Here is a 23,376-nt window from a genome sequence, read left to right as displayed (position 1 = left end):
GTCTTCTTTGAAACAGTTTATTTTGTTGACGTAGCTCATGAGTGACATTAGACTTTGTATTTCACTACGTTGTACGCTAATTTTCCCTGAGCCTGGTTCTGCTAAAGGTCTCTTCCTGGTAAAAGGGAGTTTTTCCTTTCCACTGTCACCAAGTGCTTGCTCATAGGGGGTCATTTGAGGTCATTTGATTGTTCGGGTTATCTTGCTATTATTGCAGGGTCTTTACAATATAAAGCGCCTTGAGACGCTTGTTGTGATTTGGCACTATATAAATAAAGCCTAGGTGGAAATACCCTCACATTAAATCTTAGTTTTCACTGTTTAAACTCGTATTCACAAAAATCTGTTGGTAAACTGTTAATTTGGGGAGTTTCGGTGTTAGCTGGTCGTGATGCTTTGATTCCATTCTGTGCAAAAACACATCCATGTGTGATATTTTAAAATATGTTGTCGCCAGCATATAGATTATATTTAAAGTCACACCAGATTTTCTTTGATGTCTGACATTAAGGACTAATGAGGCTTTTAATAGACTCCGAGCTCCGGTTACTTCTGAATGTGTTCCAACTTTATTAAAAACGGCCAGACAGATGCGGAAGCTGCTGATAGTGTTTGGAAATCTTTATTTACAAAAAAGCAGAAGAAAGTACGTTACAGATTAAAGCTTTAATCGGTTAGTTTTTAGCTGAAGAGTGCACTCAACTTGCTCACAGTAACATCAGACAGTTAGACAAACATTTCTAATTTGATTTAAACCTGACAGGAGAAGACATTTCATCTTGTTAAACAGACTGCAAACCTTTGTAAACGATAAAGTTGGTGTCATTTTATCTGATCATTTTCATCACTCAGTTACTCTGATATTCAGCTGTACACCTGCAGGTGTGAAGCAGATCTCAGGCAGATGAATGGAGACTGAAAATAGGCTAATGAAGGACTCCACCCTCTCCTTGTAGCTTCCAAAAACCAACATGGTGGAGTCCAAAGTGCTCAGTTGAGGCTTCAAGACAGAAACTAAAATACAAAGTCTGTAGAAGCAGGAAGAACCTTCTGATCTCTGTGTGAACTAGCAAGAGAAGCTGTTTCGGGACCCACTGGACGGATTTTTGGGCTCACATAAATGTAGTGTCCTCTGAACGCAGCCCCAAATAGATTTAGTTCCTTTTTTTAAAAATATCATTTTCACCTTTTTGTCACAGTTCAGTTAAGCTTAGAGATGCCTGAAACCAAGAACTGAGGGCAGTGCTTGGTCTCGAAGACTCGATGAGCCCCAATGAGCTTAATTACAAAAAAGATCAAATAACACCATCCTCATCGTTAAGTTACAGAAACTACACAACCTGCTGCTGACACAAACCTTTACAAGCAGTAACTCATACGTATGATGTCGTTTTCATTTGATAGCAATAAGCCTCTGTAATAATAACAGTCCTCGGACGACGATCACTCTGTACAGTCGGAAAGAAAACACTTTGGCGTCTCCACTCTCCACTAAAAGGAATATTGCACTGAAACTGTAATGAAAAATAAGAATATAACCCCCCAACCCCTAACCCCTAACGGAATTTAATGTTTTACTAGAGCTGGTGTAATAACCAGATCTTTAACCAATCACATCTCAAAGCATTCACAAACTGGTACCAGGGCCCCACTAAGGAAAAAAAAAGGAATTTTGAGAATAAAATTCATCTTCCTGTTGGCGCCTCTATAATATGGCCTGTGCTGATAAATTTGCACAGTCTGGTCAAAAGTATCAGGAATTCAGTTATTCCCGTTAGACACATTTGCGCAAACTCAAATAGCTGCTAATGCACAGATGCAAGAACATCAGTGGTCACACCTGTGTGAAATAGTGAGAGGCCACCACAGGAAACAGTGAGACACTTGGTGTTTGATCCTGAAGGCGTGGGGCTCAGGTGCTAACCTGGCAATAATGGCTTTAGCAGGTGTGGTTTGAAGCCTGCTCAACACACACACACACACACACACATCATTTTTTTGTGGAAACACAAAATAATTGTGTGAGCAGGTTTTCATCCTTTCAAAAATCTGGTTATTTTAAGTAGACTTATTATTTAGTTTGGTTTTAATCAACCTTTTCCATAAAGTGGCCCTAACACTAGTCTAACACAAAAATGGCATGTTCAGACCAAATGCAAAGTGAAGTTTAAGTGCAGCATGATTACAAAGTTTGGAAAAAGTTGTGAAGAACTGAACGCAAATTCAACAGATTTGCTTTGAGCTGTGTCAATTTTCCTGCAGACTTTTCATTCTCTTCAAGACAGAAATGGAGGAAAAGCCAGTTGCTAAATGATAAGGAGCGTAATCTTAGGACTTCATTTGAATGTTACATGACTTCAGGTATTGGTGAGGTTTATTAAGCAGCAGTCCTCCCACTGGCTATTAATATTTGTGATTGTGAAAAGGTCCAAAAACATTCCAGCGACTCTGCTTCAGGTTTTGTTTGAACACACCAAAGGGGAAAAGCATTTTTCTGCAGACTTGAACTTTCAGACGACAAATATAAAAACAAATGAGAAAAAGAGCGCAACATTTCAACAGCTGATTGTCAAAGGCACTGAATGTTTTTTCTTTTTCTCTTTTTTAAAAATGGGGAGAACAAAAATCCACTTTTACACTAGAAAATCTTTTTTTTTTCCTACATGGAGACTTTACGACACTGACAGGTTTCAAAAAGGTCTTCAGATGTTCTGTGGCGGTCATGAAAATTGATATGATGTTAAAATTCATTGTATGTGCTACAGCAGAGTTGAGGTGGACATGATCTGAGAGAGAGAAAAGCATATGTACATGCCACTGTGTCGGCTCAAACTGACCCTACAGACCAGACCAGCATGTAAAAGTTCAAAAGGGTCTGAGCACCTAACACAGCCCCCTGACACCTCTTCCAGGACTCCACAGGAGGAGGAGGATTCCAGGTCTTCAAATCAGTCAATCAAAAGCTGTGGAATCTGAGCAAAACAAGACCAAATCTGGTGATAACTGAATAGAAATCAGCTGCTAAATTTGAAGAGTTGGTGCTTGGACACCAAATGATGAGACATTTGTTCAGTTTATATGTTTGTGCAGTCTTATTTCACACAACTGGAGTGTTTGCACTTTAAAGCAGAGATGGGTCCTAAAGATGCACAGTGTGATGGATACAGCTCCTCATTTCTGGGAACTGCTGTCCATGTAGTAGACGTTCACCAGGTGGCGGTTCAGGTGGCGCCGGTACTCCACCTCCAGGGGGAACGTGCGGTCGCAGAAGATGCACATGTGACTCTTTAGCTCAGTAGGAGTTGGGATCTCATCAGTGGGTGTTTCCGGGTCATTGGGCATCTTAGTCGACCCGGCGCCGTTGCCATTGAGGCCGGAGTCATCGCTGCCCTCAGAGGCGCTGTCACTGATGTCACTCCCTCCTTCGTGGCTGCTGTGGATGCCCTCGTCATCCTCGGGCTCGGTGGGTTTGCTTCGCTGCCCAGGGAGCACCAGAGAAGGTGGTGACTTGGGTTTTAGGAATGTTGGGGCAGGTTGTTCTTCAGTAGGAGAAGGCGTGTCCTCACCGGAGCTGCAGGTGGGTGAAATGTCCGTCTTCTCAGAGGGTTTGTTCGGAGTCTTTTCCGACTCTGATGGAGCATGTGTACTTGCGGAGGTGATTCTTGCTGCAGGGCTGTGTTCTTTTGGGTCGCTGTGAGCAGTTTTCTTTGAGTTGTCCAGATGAGGAGAAACTTTAGGAGCCTCTGAGCATGGACTGTTGATTGAAGTTGCTCCACCCTCTGCTGGCTCCACAGCAGGCTGAGGGATGGTGGCTTTCTTGTTGGAGCTCCTTGTCTTCTTCTGCTTTGCAGGTATTGCCCCATTGGACTTGTGTGCTGTCAGACTGGACTCAGTTACCTTGCTGGTCTCTTGTGAGGCAGGTTTAGACTGAACATCCTCCACAGCTGAGGCTTTCACCCTCCTGGTTTTGGATGGAGTGCAGGGCTTGCTGGAAAGATCTAAAGCCTCCACAGCTCTCCTCTTTAAGGTCTTTTCCTTGACTACCTTTTCCTTCTGACCTTTCTCTGGACACTTGGGTTTCTGTGGAGCTTGTTTGACGTGCTCTGTGGTCTTCTCAGACTTCTTTGTTCCAGACTTTCTGGCTTTGCTGGCATTTTTGCTGTCATTCTTCTGATTTTCTTTCTCTTTCTCAGGCATCACTTTTTGTTCCTCTTTGTCCAGCTTCTGCCTGGCTGATCTTGCCTCCTCTGGTCTTTGCTGGTCAGATTTCTCAATCTCTGCTGGGTTTTTCTGGGTTATGGGTGCTTCTGCTTGGTTCTGAACAGCTACTTTCTCTGTTGCAAGCTTCTTGGCTCGTCTCTTCACCTTGTTCTCTACACTTCCTGTCTCCGTCTGGATTTCTTTAACAGGTGCGTTCTCCACCGGACTCTCAGTGACCTTCTCGACCTTCTTCTGTCTTGTGATCTTTTTCTCTGATTCCACTTTGTCCTTCGTCTTTGGCAGTTTCTCAGATGTGATGGTTGATTTCTTCTGAACCTTGTCAGGTGTTTCGGTTTGTACCGATTGGCCAGCGCTGGGCCGAGTGTTTTTTCTGATTGACAGATTGATAGGACTCGACTCCTCCTCCCCCTTGTCCATGTCCAGGTCTTCCTCAATGCTGGATGAATCATCGAGCTTATTTGCTCCAGAGTCTGACTTTTCCTCTGCACTCTCTGGACCTGGTTTCTTGACTCGCAGCTTGACTTTGGAAACATCCAGGGCAACGTTGCAGCCAGAGTGCCTAGACTTGATGTGATACTGCAGGTTGCATTTCTTGGAGGCAGCATACTTGCAGAGGGGACAGAGGAACTGCCGAGGGTTGAGGTGGAGTTCAACATGCTTCTTGTAGTTGCTGCGATCGGCGGTTTTGTACTCACAGTAGGGGCAGGAAAGAGGTTTGGGGCCATTGTGGACCTGTCGAGCGTGTCGAGTCACCTCGTGTTGGTTGGCTGCCAAGTAGGTACAGCTCTCGCACTTGAAAGGACGCTCACCTGCACACAAGAAAGTGAGAAAGTGTTACAACCCTGCAGTGAAGGCAGTAGGATATAGAAAAGCTTCATGCAGCAGGTGAGTCTGATACTTGAGGATCTATACACATCAGTAGACTGATTCCTTATGTTTGTCTGTAACTGCTATATGTCTGTATTCACAACACTGAGGTCCCTTTCTTAACCATAAAGAACAAAAAACACACCATGCATAAATCTGACTGATCTCTACTTCAAGGTAATCTCCTTGTGGACCTGTGGACAAATTCCCATTGTGGCTGCTGCTTTTTGAATGAGCTCCATGGTGAAATCAAGCAAACTAGCTTCCAAACATCAACTTCGGTTTTAAAGTGGCCACCTTTCAGGCCAAAGATCATGACTGCTGAAGCTGAAGGGTCTCCAGCTGCAGCCCAGAGACCAAACATTTATCCAACGGGGTGAGGGAGGGCAATTACTGCTGACCAAACCAACAAAACTTTACCATCCTACCCTCCTCACAAAATTTGGTTACGTGGAGATTGGTCAAATTGCTGTTAATATGTTTTTTGCTTTTTATAGGTGGAGTTTTTTATTTAACCTTTTCTCAGCAAATCTATAAATTGTGTCTTGTTTAGTAAAATCTTCAAAATTATTACTTTCAAATCATTCAGGTTTATTTGTGTATCCCGATGGAAGCCAAACAACTGAAACAGGATTGTTCATGCAGGAGTTTGAGGATCACAGAAGAGCAGATAAACTGAAACCACTTAAATCTGAGGCCGTTTTCAACCCCGCTGATCTGTTTTCAGATTCATCTGCTCCTCGGTGTGAATGCCCCACACAGCAACACAACACAACACAACACAGGAGGTGGTAGCATGTAGTTCTGCTGTTACCATGTTAGTCCAACAGCGACAGCTTCAGTGAGAGCAACACAAACAGAAATGTTCACAGTGAGTTAGAGGAACAAAAACAGAGCAATAACATCAGTGACATTAATTCTGCTTAGTCCTATCATATATCACTAATATCACCATGCTACATCTACTAAAGTATAGCAGTGTGAGCACTACAACTACCGTAATACTAATATTTTAACAGTTTTACTCTCGGGTCTTGGATATTCAACTATGAGCTAGATAAGAAAGAAAGGTACATTTCAAAATCTAGACCAGGGGTGTTAAACTCAGCCGTATTTTATAAATATGGGACAAATCCTGCTTTCAAGGGACAAGAAACTACTACTACTACTGCTCTGAAAAACTGCCCGGGTCTTTACGCCATCTGCTTAATCCTGGAACAAGTGCCAAACAAAGAAAGCAAACCACTCACTCTGGCCGGCTAAGAGAAACATCGAGCAGTGCTGTACAACTGATATAACAGGTGACTATTCAGCTCTCCAACTGATTTATTAGCCTCTACAGTTAGTTTTACCTGAGTGAGTCCTCATGTGTCGGGTCAGATGGGTCTTCTGTGAGCTTGAGTAGTCGCAGTATGGACACTGGAAAGGGCGAACACCTGAAATAGACAGAAAACAACACTGAGGTCCCACGACCACCTACATACAGACACTGTTAGTGCCTAAAAGACTGATACACAGAGGACCGTCGTACCAGTGTGAGTCCGAATGTGCTGGATATAGTTGCTCTTGCGGTCAGAGAAGTAGGAGCACTGGCTGCAGGTGTGCAGTTTGCTGGGGAAGTGATTCCTTAGGTGTTTCCTCCAGTGGTACTGACTGACGGTGGTGTATGGACACAGAGTACACTTAAACACCCTGCAGAGACACAGCGGCAGCACACATTCGTCACTCAGGTCGGTAAAAAAAAATGCTGGTATATGGAGGCAAACTGTGTGTGTGTGTGTGTCAGTGCACAAGTGCAGGTCTTACCTGTGGTCTTCACCCTCCTTGTTGTGGTGTTTCAGGTGGGCGATGTAGTGGTCGTATCGGTTGGTGTTGTAGCCGCAACGCTCACACCTGATCAGCCCTTTGATATCATCTGCATTGGCTGCCACCTCCCCGCCGCTCTCGGCCTCCCCACCTGCTGGGGCCTCGGGTGCTTCCGCCTCCTTTGACTTGGTCTTGCTCCTCCCCTCCACCCGGTTCACCACCATCATCTTGCTGATGCTGTGGCTGCTAAGATGATCCACAAACTCCTGCTCATTTTCCGCCTGGAAGTGACATGGTTTGCAGTGGAACGGTTTCTTCTTCTTCGTGCTCTCCGTCACAGCAGGACCGTCTTTACGTTTGGCACCCTGGGGAGGTGGTGTTTTGGTGGTGGTGGCGGAGGAGGAGGAGGAGCGGGGCTGAGGCGGGCAGGAAAGATCTTCAGCTTTGTCTTCCTCATCCTCGTTCTCATTCTCCTCTGTCCTGTTTCCAACAACCACAGCGCGGATACCTGGGCCCAGAGTCTCGGGATACTTCTCAATACCAGCATCTCTCTGATTCTGGTTCTCGTAACCATACCTGATCGCACACACAGGTGAGTTAGTGGCCAGATGAAACAGGTATCTGCAATATTACTATCAGGTTCTACAGAGCAGGTCTTTCTTTTATTATCAGTAATATCTCAATCAGAAAATCTAGCGTATGCTTTAAAATATTTTGCCTGCTGTGGGCATCCTTTGCACAAACAAGGGAATTCCTCACAATACGCACTCACAGCTCAGCTGAAATCAAACCAAACTACCCACACTAAGTGCTGCTGGAAAGGGAAAATGACTACAAAAGCAACAACTCATTCTCCATGACAGCAAAAAAGGCAGATAACTAGCTTCTGAACTGGGAGCACATGGGAGCATCACGGGCAGTCCTTAACTAGAATATGTAACGCCTTTTGCAACTTCACAGGGAAATATAAAACATTTATAGATCTTAGCTTCCTTCATTTTAATTCCAGACTTTTTAATGACCCGCAGGAACCCTGTGTGTGTAATCATGTTGGACCAAACGCAATCCCAACAGAAAAAAAGTGTGATTATGATTTCTGCCATTCACAGGAGCTGTCGCTGAAGTTTTTTTCTATTAATGTCAAATATAGAAACAGCTGGATGTTTCCAGGAATAGCAAACAACCCATGGAGCATCACAACTGGCCAATAAAAGTCAATTACTGTGTTAGCAAATAGTTTCAATGTTTGGTTAAAGTTTCCCTTGGTTAAATATGGGGGTCAAGCCGAGGTCAGACTCGTTCTCACTTCCTCACCTGATCACACTCTCGTCCTCGCTGTCCGAGTAGCTGCCTCCCACAGTTTTCAGCTCCATCATCTCCTTCTCACCGTCACATCCACCACCACTCTCCGCGGCTGTCACCGCTGCCACGTTTGCCAGCATCACCAACTGAGGGGCGGGCAGCGTGTTCCTGGGCATGTCGCTGAGATTCTGCCCATCCTCCATCAGAGGAACGCCCACGGGGAACATGTCGAGCGAGAACACGGGCTGAACTGCCATGTGGAGTTCAGCGCTTCACCTCGACACACAGAAAGCTGCAGGGACAACGACACGGGAGGAATATTTTTAATAACTGCGATCTCAGAATTATAACCACATATATGTTTCTTGTTATTTTTTCCTGTAACTTATGTGTAACACTGAACATGAAGCGTTCTAAATCCTCTCTGCCTAAGACGGACCACAGATAACAGTTTTTCTCATGTAGGATTTGAGTGCAATCTACTTAATAATGTTCATAATTACAGATAAATGCAAATCTGTTAAACAACACCACACAAGCTCATGGCCCTCATTTCTGAATATTTGAGTGGAGCCGTTCCTACCCTGTGCAAAAAAAGAATCTACAAAACATGTGCACCAGCTTGTTTGCGTATGTTACTAAATCAGACTCATTCTGAACCAACAGGCTTGTGCAATCTGCATACTGCCACTACTTTTCTATCACTTCTCTAGTTTACCTCCAGTTGAAGCGGAAGTGGTGATGATGTTTTAAGAGAGAAACATGCACCGCTAAGGCAAGAAGGGGGGTGGGGTCCACTTTATCACTTCCACTTTGGCTTTAGAACTGAAGAAACCTCTTGGATGAGACGTGAAACGTTTTCAAGAAATTTAAATAAGTCCAGTTGCCTTCTTGCTTCTTAGGCTACCATGACCTGGTTGACTGAGACATTATGGTTTGTTTGGGGGATTTTTGCAAACTGTAGATGATGACCAAAGGGCAATAATAACAACAATAGTTTTATTATTGTTATTAGCAGCAGTTTTCAATTTAAAGACTTGTGATTTTTCCTAAGACAAGGGCCACTATTTGTTCTCATGCATGGTCGGAGTTACATCTAAGTTTGAGGGTAGAGTACGAACACAGTCAGGTATAAAATTACTGATAAATCACTGGTTTGTGTGTAAATTTTTCTTACTCACAATTTACGCAGTGCATATGCACAGTTAACAAATGAGCACCAGTGTACTCCTACGTGGAATAAAATATGTCAGTGTTTGTCTTAACTTTTAAAAATGTTTTCTTTTCCCAGTATTACTAAAATAAAGACAAACTTTTTTTTTATTATTTGTAATACTTGGACTGTATAAATACATTTTACTGATACAATGTGTGTTTTTAACTCATTTAAAAAAAAAAAAGGGACTTCATTTTATTTTATTTTGTTTAAAATATTTTTCATAGTAAAAAAAAGCGATTCGTTTGTCATGTTAGTCGCTTAAATAGCTTGGTCACTTGAGGCTTACGTCATTTTAATTTACCAATTTTAAATATTAGCGCTTATTACTAATCAATGAGCCTCCCGGGAGATGAATTTGCCTAATATAAAAAAGAGGAAGTCATTACAGGGTAATTTTCCTTCCTCTCAGAATAAACATCCTGCAGTGAAGACGCTGAAATAACAACTGAAAACTTTCACTGCATCTCTCTGTCGGCCATTTTGAAAGCAGCACCACGGCTCAGTCGACAGCGCCACACAGAAGTCCCACTGGAAAAACACCAAGTTTAGAGGACCACCCCGCGGGAAAGGAGGCCGCCTGGCAGCTACTTCAACCCCACATCTCACCAACTAAAGGTCAACGTTATTCAGCAGAAAATAAGCCGAATTTATGGTGGAAAAACAGAAGTGACAAAAACCTTAAACTCAGCCACATAAAAACACAAATACCTCCATAAATCTGTCGAGCACAAATTAGCAGTGGTGAAAGTAAACTTGTTCAGCAGATTTGGATCAAAATAAATAAAGTCAGAGTGGGCATAAGAAGAAGGTTTTAAGTAGGTGAAGGATTAAAAAGTGAAAGTGCAATAATCTGCACAGATTGAGGATGTCTGGGGACTAACAACATCAGGAACTATTTTCTGTAGAAAAATAAAATCTCACTCCCGATTTTTTTTTCCTGAGACGTCTGATTGAATCACTTTAAACTTGAGCCATGAGATTATATTTTACTCGTGTAAAAAAATGGTGGCTGTAAAGGTGCCGTTGTAATTTACAGCCACCATTTCAGACCCTCTCGGAGTTTCACCAAACTTCGTTTGCGGAAGCGCACAAGTCGAATCAAACAGCGACATTTTACTGCGGCACTTCGGAGTCGGTCTAAAGTGTTACAGGAGCTTTTCCAGCTGTTTTCCAGCGGTGAATCTGCAGCTGGCAGCCGGGAAAATGTGGGGAAAGTGTGGGTCGATGTGTTAGAGTGTTAGCCATGGTCCTGATCAGCCCCGGACAGCGCCTTCTTCACCACCTCACCGCCTCCATTTTCCCAAACTGACTTCAACTTCGCAGCCGTTCCGCTCCGACAAAAACCCCGCACAGATGCGCTTTCAGCCCGACACTTCCTGCCCTGCAGCCCGGACACTTACCGGCTCCTCACGTCCGAACTCTACGGAACTTTTCCTGGACTTCTGCTTCTGTTTGTAGCTTTTCTTTCTCCCTTCGACGAACAGCGCACGGAGAAAAGTGGACACAACTTTCCGCACATTCCTCCACAGCGACGCACGCCCGTGACGTCAGCACGTCGCTCACACAGCGCGAGGAGGTGTGGAAATCAGCTCCCGTATTATTTATTTATTAAATCGTATTATTTATTAATTTTATTCACTTTATTTTGATTATTGTATCTGATTCATCCAGTTGATTTTAATTTTTTTTATATAAAATGTTACAGTTACCTACAAAGATGACTTTTCCCTCATACGGAACAATAAAGACAGGTTTTTGTTTTGTTTTTTAATTCAAAACAAAAAGTTATACTCTGTTGTTTCAGTGTTGTGCCAAAAAGTAGCCTTATATTGTTATGGAACTCTTGTGCTTGCTACGCCAAATAGCCAGTTCCTGTAAAAAAAAAAAAAAAAAAAAAAAAAAAAAAAGGAGAGGAAGCAGATTAACATTTATCATGCCCATTATAATTAAAAATATCACAGAACACAAATAAATATATGACTTGAGCCATAACTGACCTCACCTGGTCACTTGAAGGTTAAGTAGGCAACTTTTCAAAAGCAAGCACTGACAGTTTGCAGCTTGAAAATATAACTTTCCTTGCCTTTTTGAAACAAAAACGACTTCCAGTGAACAATAACACTTTTCTACCATCAAACATTGGTTTAATACTGACAGTGTTTCTGTCATAATACAGAAATATTTGGACAAAGATGCAGGTTTTCTCATTTTATTTTGAATTTTTATATTTTGAGTTTCTGAAAATGGGAGACTATAGAAATGTCTGTCTCCTAAACAGCTAATGCAATGCTCTTGTTAAATTCTTAGAATTAAAGCTGAAAGTCTGTGCCTCAATCACATCTTGTTTTTTGTTTTGTTTTTTTAATTTTAAATCCACTGTGGTGTGGACACAGACAAAATCACAAAAAAATTCTACATACATTAATACATATTGTAAAACCTCCATATGTATACACACCTATCATTCAACTAGATTATCCCATTAATGATGAAAGTATGTGAATCAGTATGATAAAGGGTTACATGCTCACACCACTGACTTCTCAGAATCATTTTTGTTTCAGTCAATCAGATTTGATTCCTTATTGAATGATTTTAAACACAAAATTAACATCTGAGTATATCAAAACATTGCTAACAGACTGGCAAAAGCAAAGGAAAAGGCTTATAGTGAATTTTATAGGATGCCGGATACTAAGGCATGACAAAAGAACTTGTATCAATTGGCTAGGCAGAGATATCAAACTGGAAAGGATGCGCAACAGGTTAGGGTGATTAAGGACAGAGATGGAAGTGTACTAACACCCGAAAGGAGTACTTTGAGGAGCTGATGAATGAAGAAAATGAGAGAGCGAGTGGAGGGTGGATGGAGGAAAGAGTGAATCAGGAAGAGCTGATGATTCGTAAGGAGGAAATGAGGGCAGCTATGATGAGGATGAAGAGTGGAAAGGCAGCTGGTCCAGATGACATACCTGTGGAGGAGATGTCTAGGAGAGAGGGCAGCGGACCTTTTGATCAGATTGTTTAACACAGTCTTAGAGATGATCTATAGTGAGAGTAGGGAACAGCTGGGAGAGGGGGGAAAGGCGTGCTCTGGAGAGGATGACTGAGAAATGGAATAGAAGTGCGCTGGTACCAAATTTCAAGAACAAGGATCCCAGAGTTTAACAAGAGCAGTGAGCAGTATGGCTGGTGTTTGATTTGAGAGAGTTCATTGAGAACTATAGAGAAGGCCAGGGTAATGGTTAGGTGTGCAGACAGCAAAGGCAAGTGTAAGGTAAATGAAAAGAAAACATTTACTGAGTTTGGAAAAGTCTGAGAACATAAATCCAGGAATTGTAAAAATGAGCTGGGCATCTACAAAGACAGAAGACAATACAGCGTGACAAGAACTGGGGCAAAGTGAGACTTTAAAGAGACGCATCAGGTATTCAGCAATACAGGAAACATCAGGGTAACGAGACACAGAATTCAAGAAGATGAGACCAGGGCAGCATTACTGGAAACAAGAGACAGGAGCTACAAAACAAAATACAAACCTGATTTATTTTGATTTTTCTAAAAGGATTTTGGAGCAGTTACCACTTAAAAAAGAAATGAGAATGAGGAGAGGAAGTGGAGGTTTGGTACCTCTGGGCCTCCATCTGGAGCCTCCCTAACATTAAAAGTTTCATCCACAGTGAGAAACAACCAGCAGCTTACTTACAGGTATTCTCACTTCACCTTCAGTTTGCACAGACGACAGAGCAAAGACTGCCCGCCGAGGAAGAAGTCCAGGTGCTGCTGAATGCTTCTGGAAAAACATAATGAAACTGATTCTAAGTCCAGCATAAACTTTAAATTTATGGATGGGTACTTGTTTTCTTTTTTGCCAGACAAAAAGCTGTATTGAACATATTGTAACAACAACACAGGCTGACCAAATATAATGATCCATAAATATAAATATGAAAAATAAATATGTCAATAAATAAAATTATACAAAAGGAGAGAGAAAAAGAAAAAAGGCACACACATATATAAATTTAAATTACTAAGTAATAAGAGTAATTTATAGACTGATCCATTTTGAACTGCCTTCAGAGACTTACTAAACAGCTTTAGATCATTCTTCCAGAATCTGCATTTGTGAATGAAATATTTTCAAATTAAAATTTCATTTTTCAGTAAATTTCCGCTTTTCTATTCTGGCCTGCAACCAGTCCAAAAGGACTGTATTGTTTTACTCTGAATTTTTCTAACTCACTGTTACAAAAATACAACAATTTACATGCTCTTTAAATCTCAGTGTAATAAAATCATTAAGTGGATGAATTTCATTTAAAATGGTTTAAAATGTTTTTTGTTTTTTATCTGTCCAAATTTTGGTTATCTGATCTGATAGAGATAAAATATCTTATCAAGATATGGTGTCTTTTAACCGTATACTACCGTTTATTCACGGCATGTCACTGTAAGCCCGCTGCAAGGTAATAAACTGCAATTTATTTACCAGTAACTTACCGTTGTCACGCATCATCAGTACCAAAAATATTCATCTCTGCTAGAGGATACTGTGTTCCTACAGGCAGTCATTTACTGTTTAACAGGTCCTAATTTACCGTAATTTAAGGAAACAGTAACATACTGTAAGAGACTGGAGGGTTCCAAAAAAAAAAAAAAAAAAGTACCATTTATTTATATATATTTTTTATAAAAACATATATACCCACTATCGATCGATTGGTCGAGATAGATACACACACACACACACACACACACACAAAATATAATTCATGTGCTTCACACCACTTTTTTATTTGTGTTCTGATTTTTCCTTGCTGAAATACACATTTCCAAAATCAAAAACTGAAAAGAACTGAAAACATATTTTCATTGAGGAAGCATTTGTTTTTACTAAACCATGTAATCCATTATTTTCTCAGATGGTTGTACAAACAATAACAATATTATGTCATATCCATATCATGGCAGACAATATATGCTCAAGTGTTGGGTTTTCTTAGTTATATTTTGTAGGGTCTTAAACCTACAATGTGAAGTGCCTTGGCATTCATTTTGTTGGCACCATACAAATAAACTGAATTGTAATGAATATAATATCAAGCCCCACACTTCTGCCTTTATAAACACTTTATCCAAAATACTGGCTCACACCACCTAATCAATGTACAAAGCAGGGTCCACAAGGACATGGATGAGCGTGTGTGGTGTGAAGGAACTTGACTGACCTGCACTGAACCCTGATCTTGCTTTGTGGACTGAGTTCATTGATTTGTAGGGTGAGCCAATACATGTGACAACTAAAGTGTAAGTAGCTGAAATAAATTTTAACAAACGGGTAAAAGAAGGGAAAAAAAAAATCAAAACTGTTGCACTCAAAAAACCTATTGGACAGAGACAGCATCTTGCAAGATGGCAAGAGAGCTTGTCTTCATTGTTGTTCGTCTTGTGTAAATGTCCAGAAAGCATGGGCCACGGATCATCTGTGGAGACACAGGTAACAACACATTGGTCACTTAAATTATACAAGAAATTCACTATAAATGGCAAAAACAGTTACCTAATTTGAAGTTTTTCACTCAAATTCAGTAAGCCACTGGAGGAAAGTTGTGACATGAGGGTTAATGTGAACAACCTTTCGCTTCACAGTGGTCCCAGTCTTTCTGCTTGTCCCAACCTTGGAGGTACATTTTGTTCCCTCTTCAGGGTTTATCCTTACAAAAAACCTTAAAACATGCCATAATAAATAGTAACATACAGTAACAGTGAGTTGTGATTTGAAATAATGAGTTACTTAGGGATAATTTATTCATCATCTATCACTATTAGCTAACTGTTCAAACATACCTCTGAATTATTTCCAATGTTGCACACGCTGACTCCTGGTATTCCAGGTTCAATACATAGAATGAACCAAAGAGGACTGACATCGCATCAGCAAAGGTGTTCTCTTTGTCCAGCTCAACAATTACACGCCCCTCTGCACTCACCATCCAGCAGGTGGCGGTCATTAAACTTTGTCCGTAAATGTATAGGGGCAACATGTTGTCATTATGCAACATAAAATAATTTCAATACTTCACTTCTTCACACTGTCTAGATAGTCATAAAGCAAATAGCGACGTACAGTTAATTATTAATGGCCTTATGTACATAAGTCCGTTTTAACATATTATGATTGTACATAATTGGGAATTATTCTGCACATTAAACACACCTAACAAAGAGTCAGCCCAATTAAATTACCGGAGATGAATCAACTGTATGGTTATTTTGGAGTTTGTGCTGCTGTTAAACTTTACAGTATTGACTTCAGTATTTCTGCTGTTGGTGTATAGCTAGACTACCATGTTGATCAGTAATATGTAATGTGAAACTTGATATTGTTACTTTGCTGGATTCACTGAGACACATGTCCAACAACCTTGGTTTATAAAGGAAATTACAGAAATTTGAGCTAACAAAACAGAGACTGGATACCTGTGTCCACGAAAAGCTCCTGTGCCAAACAGAAATTTTAATATGGTCTAATCAGCTCTATTTCATAAATGACTTCTTACCAAGCATAATCAGCCTTGGGGTGCTTGGCAGGTTGCTCTCTGCTTCAAGGGACATCCTGGTAGATGTTTCCAGCCAGAAAAAGGACCAAGACATTTTATGTAACAAAAAAACATCAAAAGAACAAAAACAAGAACAAAAAACCCCCCAAAAAAACCAAAACAAAACCGGACAGCAAGCAACAGCATTGAACCTAGAGCTGTATGAAAAAAGCTTACATCTGCTAAGACAAAGAGGGAGTCTTCATCTTCCTTGTAGTACTTCATCATGAGAAGTATGGCCGCTGTGCCAACCTTGTTGTTGGTCAAAACTTCCTCACTTTCTATCTGCTGGATGAGTGTCCTTATACCAAGGTTCCATTTGAGCTTCTGGCTGGAGAAATAGTTAATAATCCTTCTGCCTTTGGTTATGAGGGCCTGACCTAAGCGCTCACTGATATCGATGCCTGTGAGTTTGTGAAAGTGGTTTGAAAGACCTTTCCGAGTAAACAAGAATGGCCACTGCTCCTGAATTTCAGCTACTGAAAGTGAGGGACAACTGTTGATAAGCTGTCGCTGAGAAATATATGTGAGTCATGAAGTCATTCACATCAGGTCTCTCCACAGCTCCAGGTCCTTCTGAATTAAAAAATTGTTAACAAGATGTGTTTCTTTTCCTCTAAAGAAGCTGGCGTTTCCCCCTCAGGAAGTTCAACTGGCTGCCAATTAATACAACCATAGCTATCAACAAGGCATCTAACTTTTTTAGGTGGGGTTGCACTACTGTTGGGACTGCAGTCTTCCTCATTCCTGGTTCTCTTTGGTTGACAAAGTCTATGAGTTGTATTATCTCGATTAACATGTCCAACTCTAGATTTGATGCTTCTTAGTAGTGAATAATGTCCACAACCCAGTCCTTCTCCCTTTTCAGTAAAATCTGTAAATGTTTTACTGAAACATTTGCAGCAGTTGTACCACTACCAATGAAAGGTTAATGGTGTTAGATTTAGTGTCTACTTTTGTTTATGTTTTCCGTGTTAATCATCTACCAGACAATGTGAGCCCCAAAACGCTCTTCAATATTATACTGTCAAAGTACATGTGTAGTATGGTGAAGAAAAAAAAAAAAAAAAAAAAAAGCTAATCAAGCTAATCAGTGTCATATGAGTCTATGAGTGACCTTCAAATCATAGACTCAAGTCTATGAGTTGTACAGAACCTACACAAACCTCCTTTAAATGCAAGAAGTAGTTTACGTATTTGAATTGGTGTGAGAAAGGGTTTGAGATCTTCCGCCTCCACAAACAAAAGATCACTTTTTTGTTGTACACCAATAACGTCCGTCAGATGTTGTACAATGCAGATTATTTTCTCTCTGTCTAGTGTCGGCAGGAGGCTTGTGAGTTCCTCTTCAATTTCCATCCCTGAAAAAGAATTAAGAGGAAACTGAATGGTGTAGGGAGACAACAAAAAGGCCTGCCATGTTATAAAGTGGTAGTGGGTAATAATCCATCAGACTGTCAGCATTTACACACACACACACACACACACACACACTTCTTTCTGTAGGGCAACCCAAGCAGTGAAGTCCAAGGTCAATGAGAAGTACTGAGTGATGCAACTCGAGCATAAAGTACAATCCAGAATCGTCAAGTATAACAGCTATCTTCCCAAAAAACAAAGCTATCATCAGCGTCATCTACAATGGCAACATAGCCTTTCACATACTTGGTACCTTTGTAGACAAATGCTGACACACCCAAAGTGGTCTGATTGGTGCAGCCTGTTTTTGCCACAGCTTCTTGAATGACAGCATTATATAATCACTTGCTTCTCCAATGATTTGAACTGTAGGTGAAAACAGTTGGCCCACTGAGAGGTAGGACTGCAGTAACTGATGCCGTTCTGTCAGAGTCTTGCATAAGATTGACAAAGTTGTTCTTGTACATGCTTTGAAATACGAGTGCTTGCTCTCAAACCTAAGGGTCCACAAACGAATGAGTGGTCCAAAGTGAAGGATAAGCTCTGCATAATGTAACAAATAGTGATGTTTAGCTTTTAAAGCTTTGTCAGGAAACCTACTGTGTCTCAGATGTATATAGTCCTCTATCAGTATCTTTAGATAGGCAATGTCATTGTGACTTATTTTGGGGGCACATACAAGATCCACAGTGTCTCTAAGTTTAAGGCATAACTGCCAAACCTCACTATCCACAGGATGTTTTATCTTTTCACCAATGTACAGAGGCAGAAGTTGTAGAAGACACCAGTTCTGTGCTGCTGAACCCCCCAGCCTCTGCCCTGTTTTCACCTCACATGGCTTACTTAAAGCATCACTTCCTACATGTTTGAACTGTCCAATTGCTCTATTTAACTGGTTGTATGTGAAATGCCCTTCCACTCGCTATATATTGATACCACAAGGGTATCAATATATAGCGAAAAGGCACTGGAAACCACTCCTTCAAATAAATCATGGCCCAAACATGGAGGTAACCCAGAGCACACATGGAATTACTTCAGTGAATTAAACACAGTCAAATTTAATGCCATTCACAACCGAGTGGTCACTTGTAGAGAGGACCTCAATACTGTCTTTATAGTTATCAGCTGTTCTTTTTTGTCCAAGTGATAGTGGATCATTGATAAAGCTTTCCCTGTCAATTAAGCAGTATCTGCAAAAATGTTTGCTGCAGCTGAAATTCTCAGTGAAACCACCTATGCAGTGGGAGCCCGGATTATCTCCTAAGATGGCTATCAAAGCTGCCTTCATTATGGTTCCATCTACCAGAACCCCTGTCTCTTCCATATCTTTAAGGTCTGCAATAAGACTGGAAAAAACTTTGTTATGGCCAGAAGTTTTGAAGTCCGTGTCCCTGCAAAGCAGAACAAGTTGCATTGCATCAACAGAGGACCGGTTGTGTGGCAAGATCTCACCTAGAGCCATGTACACTGCCAGGATTTTATGTTTCTTTTTGCCAGACCCTAATGGATTAACCACTTCAAAAGCATCTTGGTAGAGAATGAGTGAAAGAGATGATGGATAGTGCTGTAAAAGTGCATTATCCTTGACATTTTGACCATCTGAGACATCCTCTAAAACAGGGGTGGGCAATCTCAGTCCACGAGGGCCGGTGTCCCTGCAGGTTTTAGATCTCACCTTGGGTCAACACACCTGAATCACATGATTAGTTCGTTACCAGGCATCTGGAGAACTTCAGGACATATTGAGGAGCTAATTTAGCCATTTAAATCAGCTGTGTTGGTTCAAGGACGCATCTAAAACCTGCAGGGACACCGGCCCTCGTGGACTGAGATTGCCCACCCCTGCTCTAAAACCATGTCTGGTGATCGGCGTAGTTTTGACTGTTTGTACTGTTCCCGTATTGTGGGTTGTCTCAAGAGAGACTTCAGTGTTTCTTTAATTGGCACATACTGAAAATAACGCTGTTTGCCTGTACTGTCAGATCCTAAAAAACTGAGTGGGTTCCACATAACTGAAATTTTCTTTGAAAATTGTCTTCCTTGTTTTGTCAGATCTCAACACACCTTTAGTGTACAGTGTTAAGAGATCATTCTGTGAAAGTTCTTGAATGATGTTACCCACTTCTGCCTGTGGAATATTAAATGCAGACAGTTTGTCAGAACATCGTGCATTGCACAGCTGTGAAGATCCTGAAATTCCTCTATGATGCACTGTATACTGCTGGTTGGCAAGAGCATTGTAGCCTGCATTTTTAAATAAAATAATGCCAATCAATCTAGAAATAAATCTTCATCAGTAGTATTGTGCTGTGAATCCCTGTCTTCTAATAGATTAACTGTGTCCTGTCCTTGTACTATGGCAATTTCACCAATTTCTTGTTGCCTTGACTGCTGAACTGTAGGCTTATGTTTTCGAGAAATATGGCTGGAAAATGATGTTCGGACACTGAAGTATTTAGAGCAACCTTCAAATGGACATAATACTTTTTCCCTCCCATCTTTGATGTGAAATCTAAGTTGTGAAGTTTTGTGCAGCATACCCACATCCAGGAACTTGACAGCTGAGGTCACCAGTGAACTTACAGAACTCCTCCTCAGTGGTCTCCCTTCTGGTTCTGTGATTCCTATGCATATGTGAACGAAAGGCAGGAAATGTTCTGAACGTGGCAGGACAGTTCTCAGTTCCACAGGAAAACCTATAGTTAGCTACATGTTTGTGGCTTTTAACATGCAAACTGAACAATATAAATTTCCGTGCAGGGAAGCCACAAATTTACAAATAAACATAGTTGCAAAAACTTCAATGACAAATTACCTATCCAAAATGCCATATGCAATGCAAAAAAAAAAAAAAAAAAATTAAATAAAAATAAGAGTATTGTCAATAGGGACCAATTCCCAGTTTTGACATTTTCAAAATTATTCACAAAAGGCTTCAATAAACACAAAATGTGTGCCGACAAAAAAGCACAGTAAAGACAAGTGAGCAGTGCACAAAAATGAAAAAATACTAGCTCGACGCTTGAATGAGTTTAGCCTGACTTAGTCAGCACCCCGCACCGTACAGGTAGTACAAGCACACCTGAAAACACTGACCACTGACCATTTACCAGCTTTAAGCATGGTAAATGGGCGCAACCTCGTTAGTTCGCCAATTCACCTGTTGCAAACGTCCATGTTTCTATCATCTATTGACATTTTGTCTTAGCATTTGACTGAAAATAACCAAACAGTAATAAGAACACATTTCTGACTTCTCTCGAATAAGTGAAAAAACACTTACCTTCAGACTGATTAGCTGGTTCCAGTTCAACTTTAATGTTTCCCATGTCAGTCAGTCTTAGGGAAAAAAGTGTTAAGTTTAGTTGTTTCATTTACTTTGAGATACTCCCGCATTAATTGGATGAGAAATTTGGAGTCTAGCAGAGTTGTCACGAATAGCATACGATCTTCAGATATAATCCAATCAACTGTGCATTTAACCTGACTGAACTCCATCCAGTTACCTCTGACTGCTTCTAAGTTGCACATCTTAACGGTCCGTAAATTGTCTCTTTTGTTCTTCCACCATCTCATCATCTGTGCTGCAGCGAACTGGATCTGTGGCACAGAATAATTGATGGTCATGTTGTTCTCCTGCTTTGCAGCTTTGTTTGAGTCTGAATCGCGTCTTAAACGTGCACAACTAAGAAAAGCAGATCAATATTTTCTTCTTGTTGTTATTTAATGGTGGTTGGCAACCAGCGAAAGGAGCATTATCTTCTATCCGCCATTGTTGTTTTGAAAGCGTGCGCCATACGTCACGTTGTACGTCAGGTAAAGGTGTGGTCTCGACTATGGCTCTCCCATTGAGATGTGTAACAAGTGCTACACACACCTGTCGCATAAAATGCTTTAAAAACGTAACATTCGCTTTAAAAACACAACCCAACGCGCTAAACATGAACAAACAAAAACACCCGTGTTACATTATCATGTATATCCAGGACATCTCTCCTGAACCAAGATAAAGTGGTGCTACAAGGAGAGTGCATTTTATAGCAGTCTGGCCTGCCACAAAATGCACCGCTAAAAATACAGTTTCTGCTTGTCCCAGAATTTATTAACTTTGAGAGTGAATGTACAAAAGGCCCCGTAGTTACGGTTTTATTCTGTTCAGTTGTTCACCTGTAGTTTTTGAGAGTGGCCAGTAGAGGTCACCCCACCGCTTTGTATGAGAGAGACCATGGGCAGGGAGAAACGTGGGCAAGGCACCTGCGCTTTTCTGCTCCAGATTACCAGCAGAGAATTGGTCATTCCGTGAGAAGTGTGCGTTAATGAGCAACGTAAGTTTGTGATATGTGAGGATGTGATAATAAGATGTGTTTGGGACTTGTCCCTAATTCAAAAATATTGAGGATAAGAACGAAACAACAATGGTCCAGAAGACTTTGGTCAAACAATTATTTTATTGAACACACGCACGGGGAGATGGATACTGCACACAATCAGCATATCTCTCCACCCAAAAATACACAAGCAATTGCTTTTATAATGTCGGGTTTGACGCCCCTTCACGCCTTACCAGAACATAATTTGCATCTTAAGAACATTATTTGCATCCAGGGGCGATTTTAGCCCATTTTTGGGGGTGAATCAAAGCACCCCCAAAAGATTTCTTACTTTTTTTGGACAATATTTGCTGTCTGTGTGACACACTGCTAAAAATATAAAAAGCATACAGTACTTGGTTGAGACATAACATTTTAACAACAAAAGTATAGATAACACCCCCCCCTCCCAAAATGGTTTGTTCCAGCTCGGCTCTCCCCTACTCTGGCTCTAGCGCCGTTGCTGCCAGAGCGGCAGCAGACGCAGAGGAGCGGAGGTGTAAGTGCCTGGCTTAAAACAGGAGATATTAGCTGCATTTAACCTTCAGTTTCTCTTTATATAGTTAGGTAGGAGTCATAGCATGTTTCTTTTTAGCTGAAAAACATTACACCCAGGTAACCTGCAGTGTTGAAAACATGTTTTCCAACGATGTTTGCTACCCTACAATCCGTCCTGCTCTGTAGTAAAATCAGCGACAGGGGTGTTTTGGAGTAAGGAAGGCTCAGGGTTTAAGTAGTCATCATCATGGGCTCATCCGATTAGAATGAGATTAAGCAGTCATCAGTCATTTGCAGGTTTTGTCCTTTTATTGGATAATGGGTAAAGAAAGGGAAGACACACATGGACTGCTATCTCTCAGCTGCCGCCCCATGTGGGAGTGAAGAAAGAGTGAGGGGTAGGTGAGTGCAGTCCTTATATAACAAATGACAGGTGAGTGCAATTAAGGCCAAGCACCACCCCCAATCAAAGGTGAGGAAAAGAAACAAGGTGCATCTGGTGAAGTGAATGTGCTGAAAGGTGAGCCTTTACAACAAGGGGAACGTGAGGAGAAAGTACAAGGTCAGGAAAAACCAGGTAAGAAAACAGACAGGGAACAGTGACAGGCACAACAGAAACTGTTAAACTGACAAAGAGAAAAAACCTGATTTTACTCATAATCTGGAAGTTGTGCTCTCCCTATATTAAAGCTGCTATACAGAATCTGCAAAACAAACTGGGTTGAAACATTTTTGACCCTCTTTAACAACATTCCAACATAACGTTATCATTGATTGGGGAGATTAAAATTAATGATATATTTTTATGTGGTTCAGCCACAACTCTACTAAAACCTCAGCCAGTAATAGGTAGGCCAACTTTTGGACCGTCCAGTTGTCTGTATGACTGCTGCAGTACAGTATCAGAAAGTGCCAAACAGAGCCCTGGTGGAGTGAGGAGCTGTAAAGAGAAGCAGATGCTCTGTTTATATTCTAAAAGTGTTTTAAGCTGGCTTGTTTCAAAGATTCTGTACAGCAGCTTTAAATGTTTTCCAAAAGCACACACACTTATCAGTGTTTCTCAAACTTT

At 41.1% G+C, this 23,376-nt stretch overlaps 1 protein-coding gene and 1 long non-coding RNA gene across 3 annotated transcripts; both read right to left on the bottom strand.

Annotated features, from left to right (window-relative positions):
* Nucleotides 1–606: 606 nt before the first annotated feature.
* On the bottom strand, nucleotides 607–10,967 carry rest (RE1-silencing transcription factor). Its single transcript, XM_031754912.2, has 6 exons — nucleotides 10,816–10,967; nucleotides 8,209–8,488; nucleotides 6,895–7,470; nucleotides 6,620–6,780; nucleotides 6,441–6,524; nucleotides 607–5,030 (listed from the first exon to the last, which is right to left on the bottom strand). Exons 2-6 carry the CDS (start codon nucleotides 8,451–8,453, stop codon nucleotides 3,172–3,174), a joined length of 2,925 nt encoding a protein of 974 aa, XP_031610772.2. The 5' UTR covers nucleotides 8,454–8,488; nucleotides 10,816–10,967; the 3' UTR covers nucleotides 607–3,171.
* Nucleotides 10,968–14,197: 3,230 nt separating this feature from the next.
* LOC120443239 lies at nucleotides 14,198–21,347 on the bottom strand. 2 transcript variants are annotated; one of them, XR_005615265.1, is made up of 5 exons: nucleotides 20,946–21,347; nucleotides 20,723–20,778; nucleotides 19,980–20,063; nucleotides 14,979–17,378; nucleotides 14,198–14,901 (listed from the first exon to the last, which is right to left on the bottom strand). It is a non-coding gene; the product is annotated as an uncharacterized LOC120443239 (long non-coding RNA). The 2 variants fall into 2 exon arrangements; XR_005615264.1 differs by having other exon boundaries at nucleotides 14,198–17,378.
* Between the last annotated feature and the right edge of the window lie 2,029 nt (nucleotides 21,348–23,376).

This window comes from Oreochromis aureus, linkage group 2, assembly GCF_013358895.1.
Source record: "Oreochromis aureus strain Israel breed Guangdong linkage group 2, ZZ_aureus, whole genome shotgun sequence".
Classification (NCBI taxonomy): Eukaryota; Metazoa; Chordata; class Actinopteri; order Cichliformes; family Cichlidae; genus Oreochromis; species Oreochromis aureus.
This window is presented reverse-complemented; position numbering and strand designations above follow the sequence as displayed.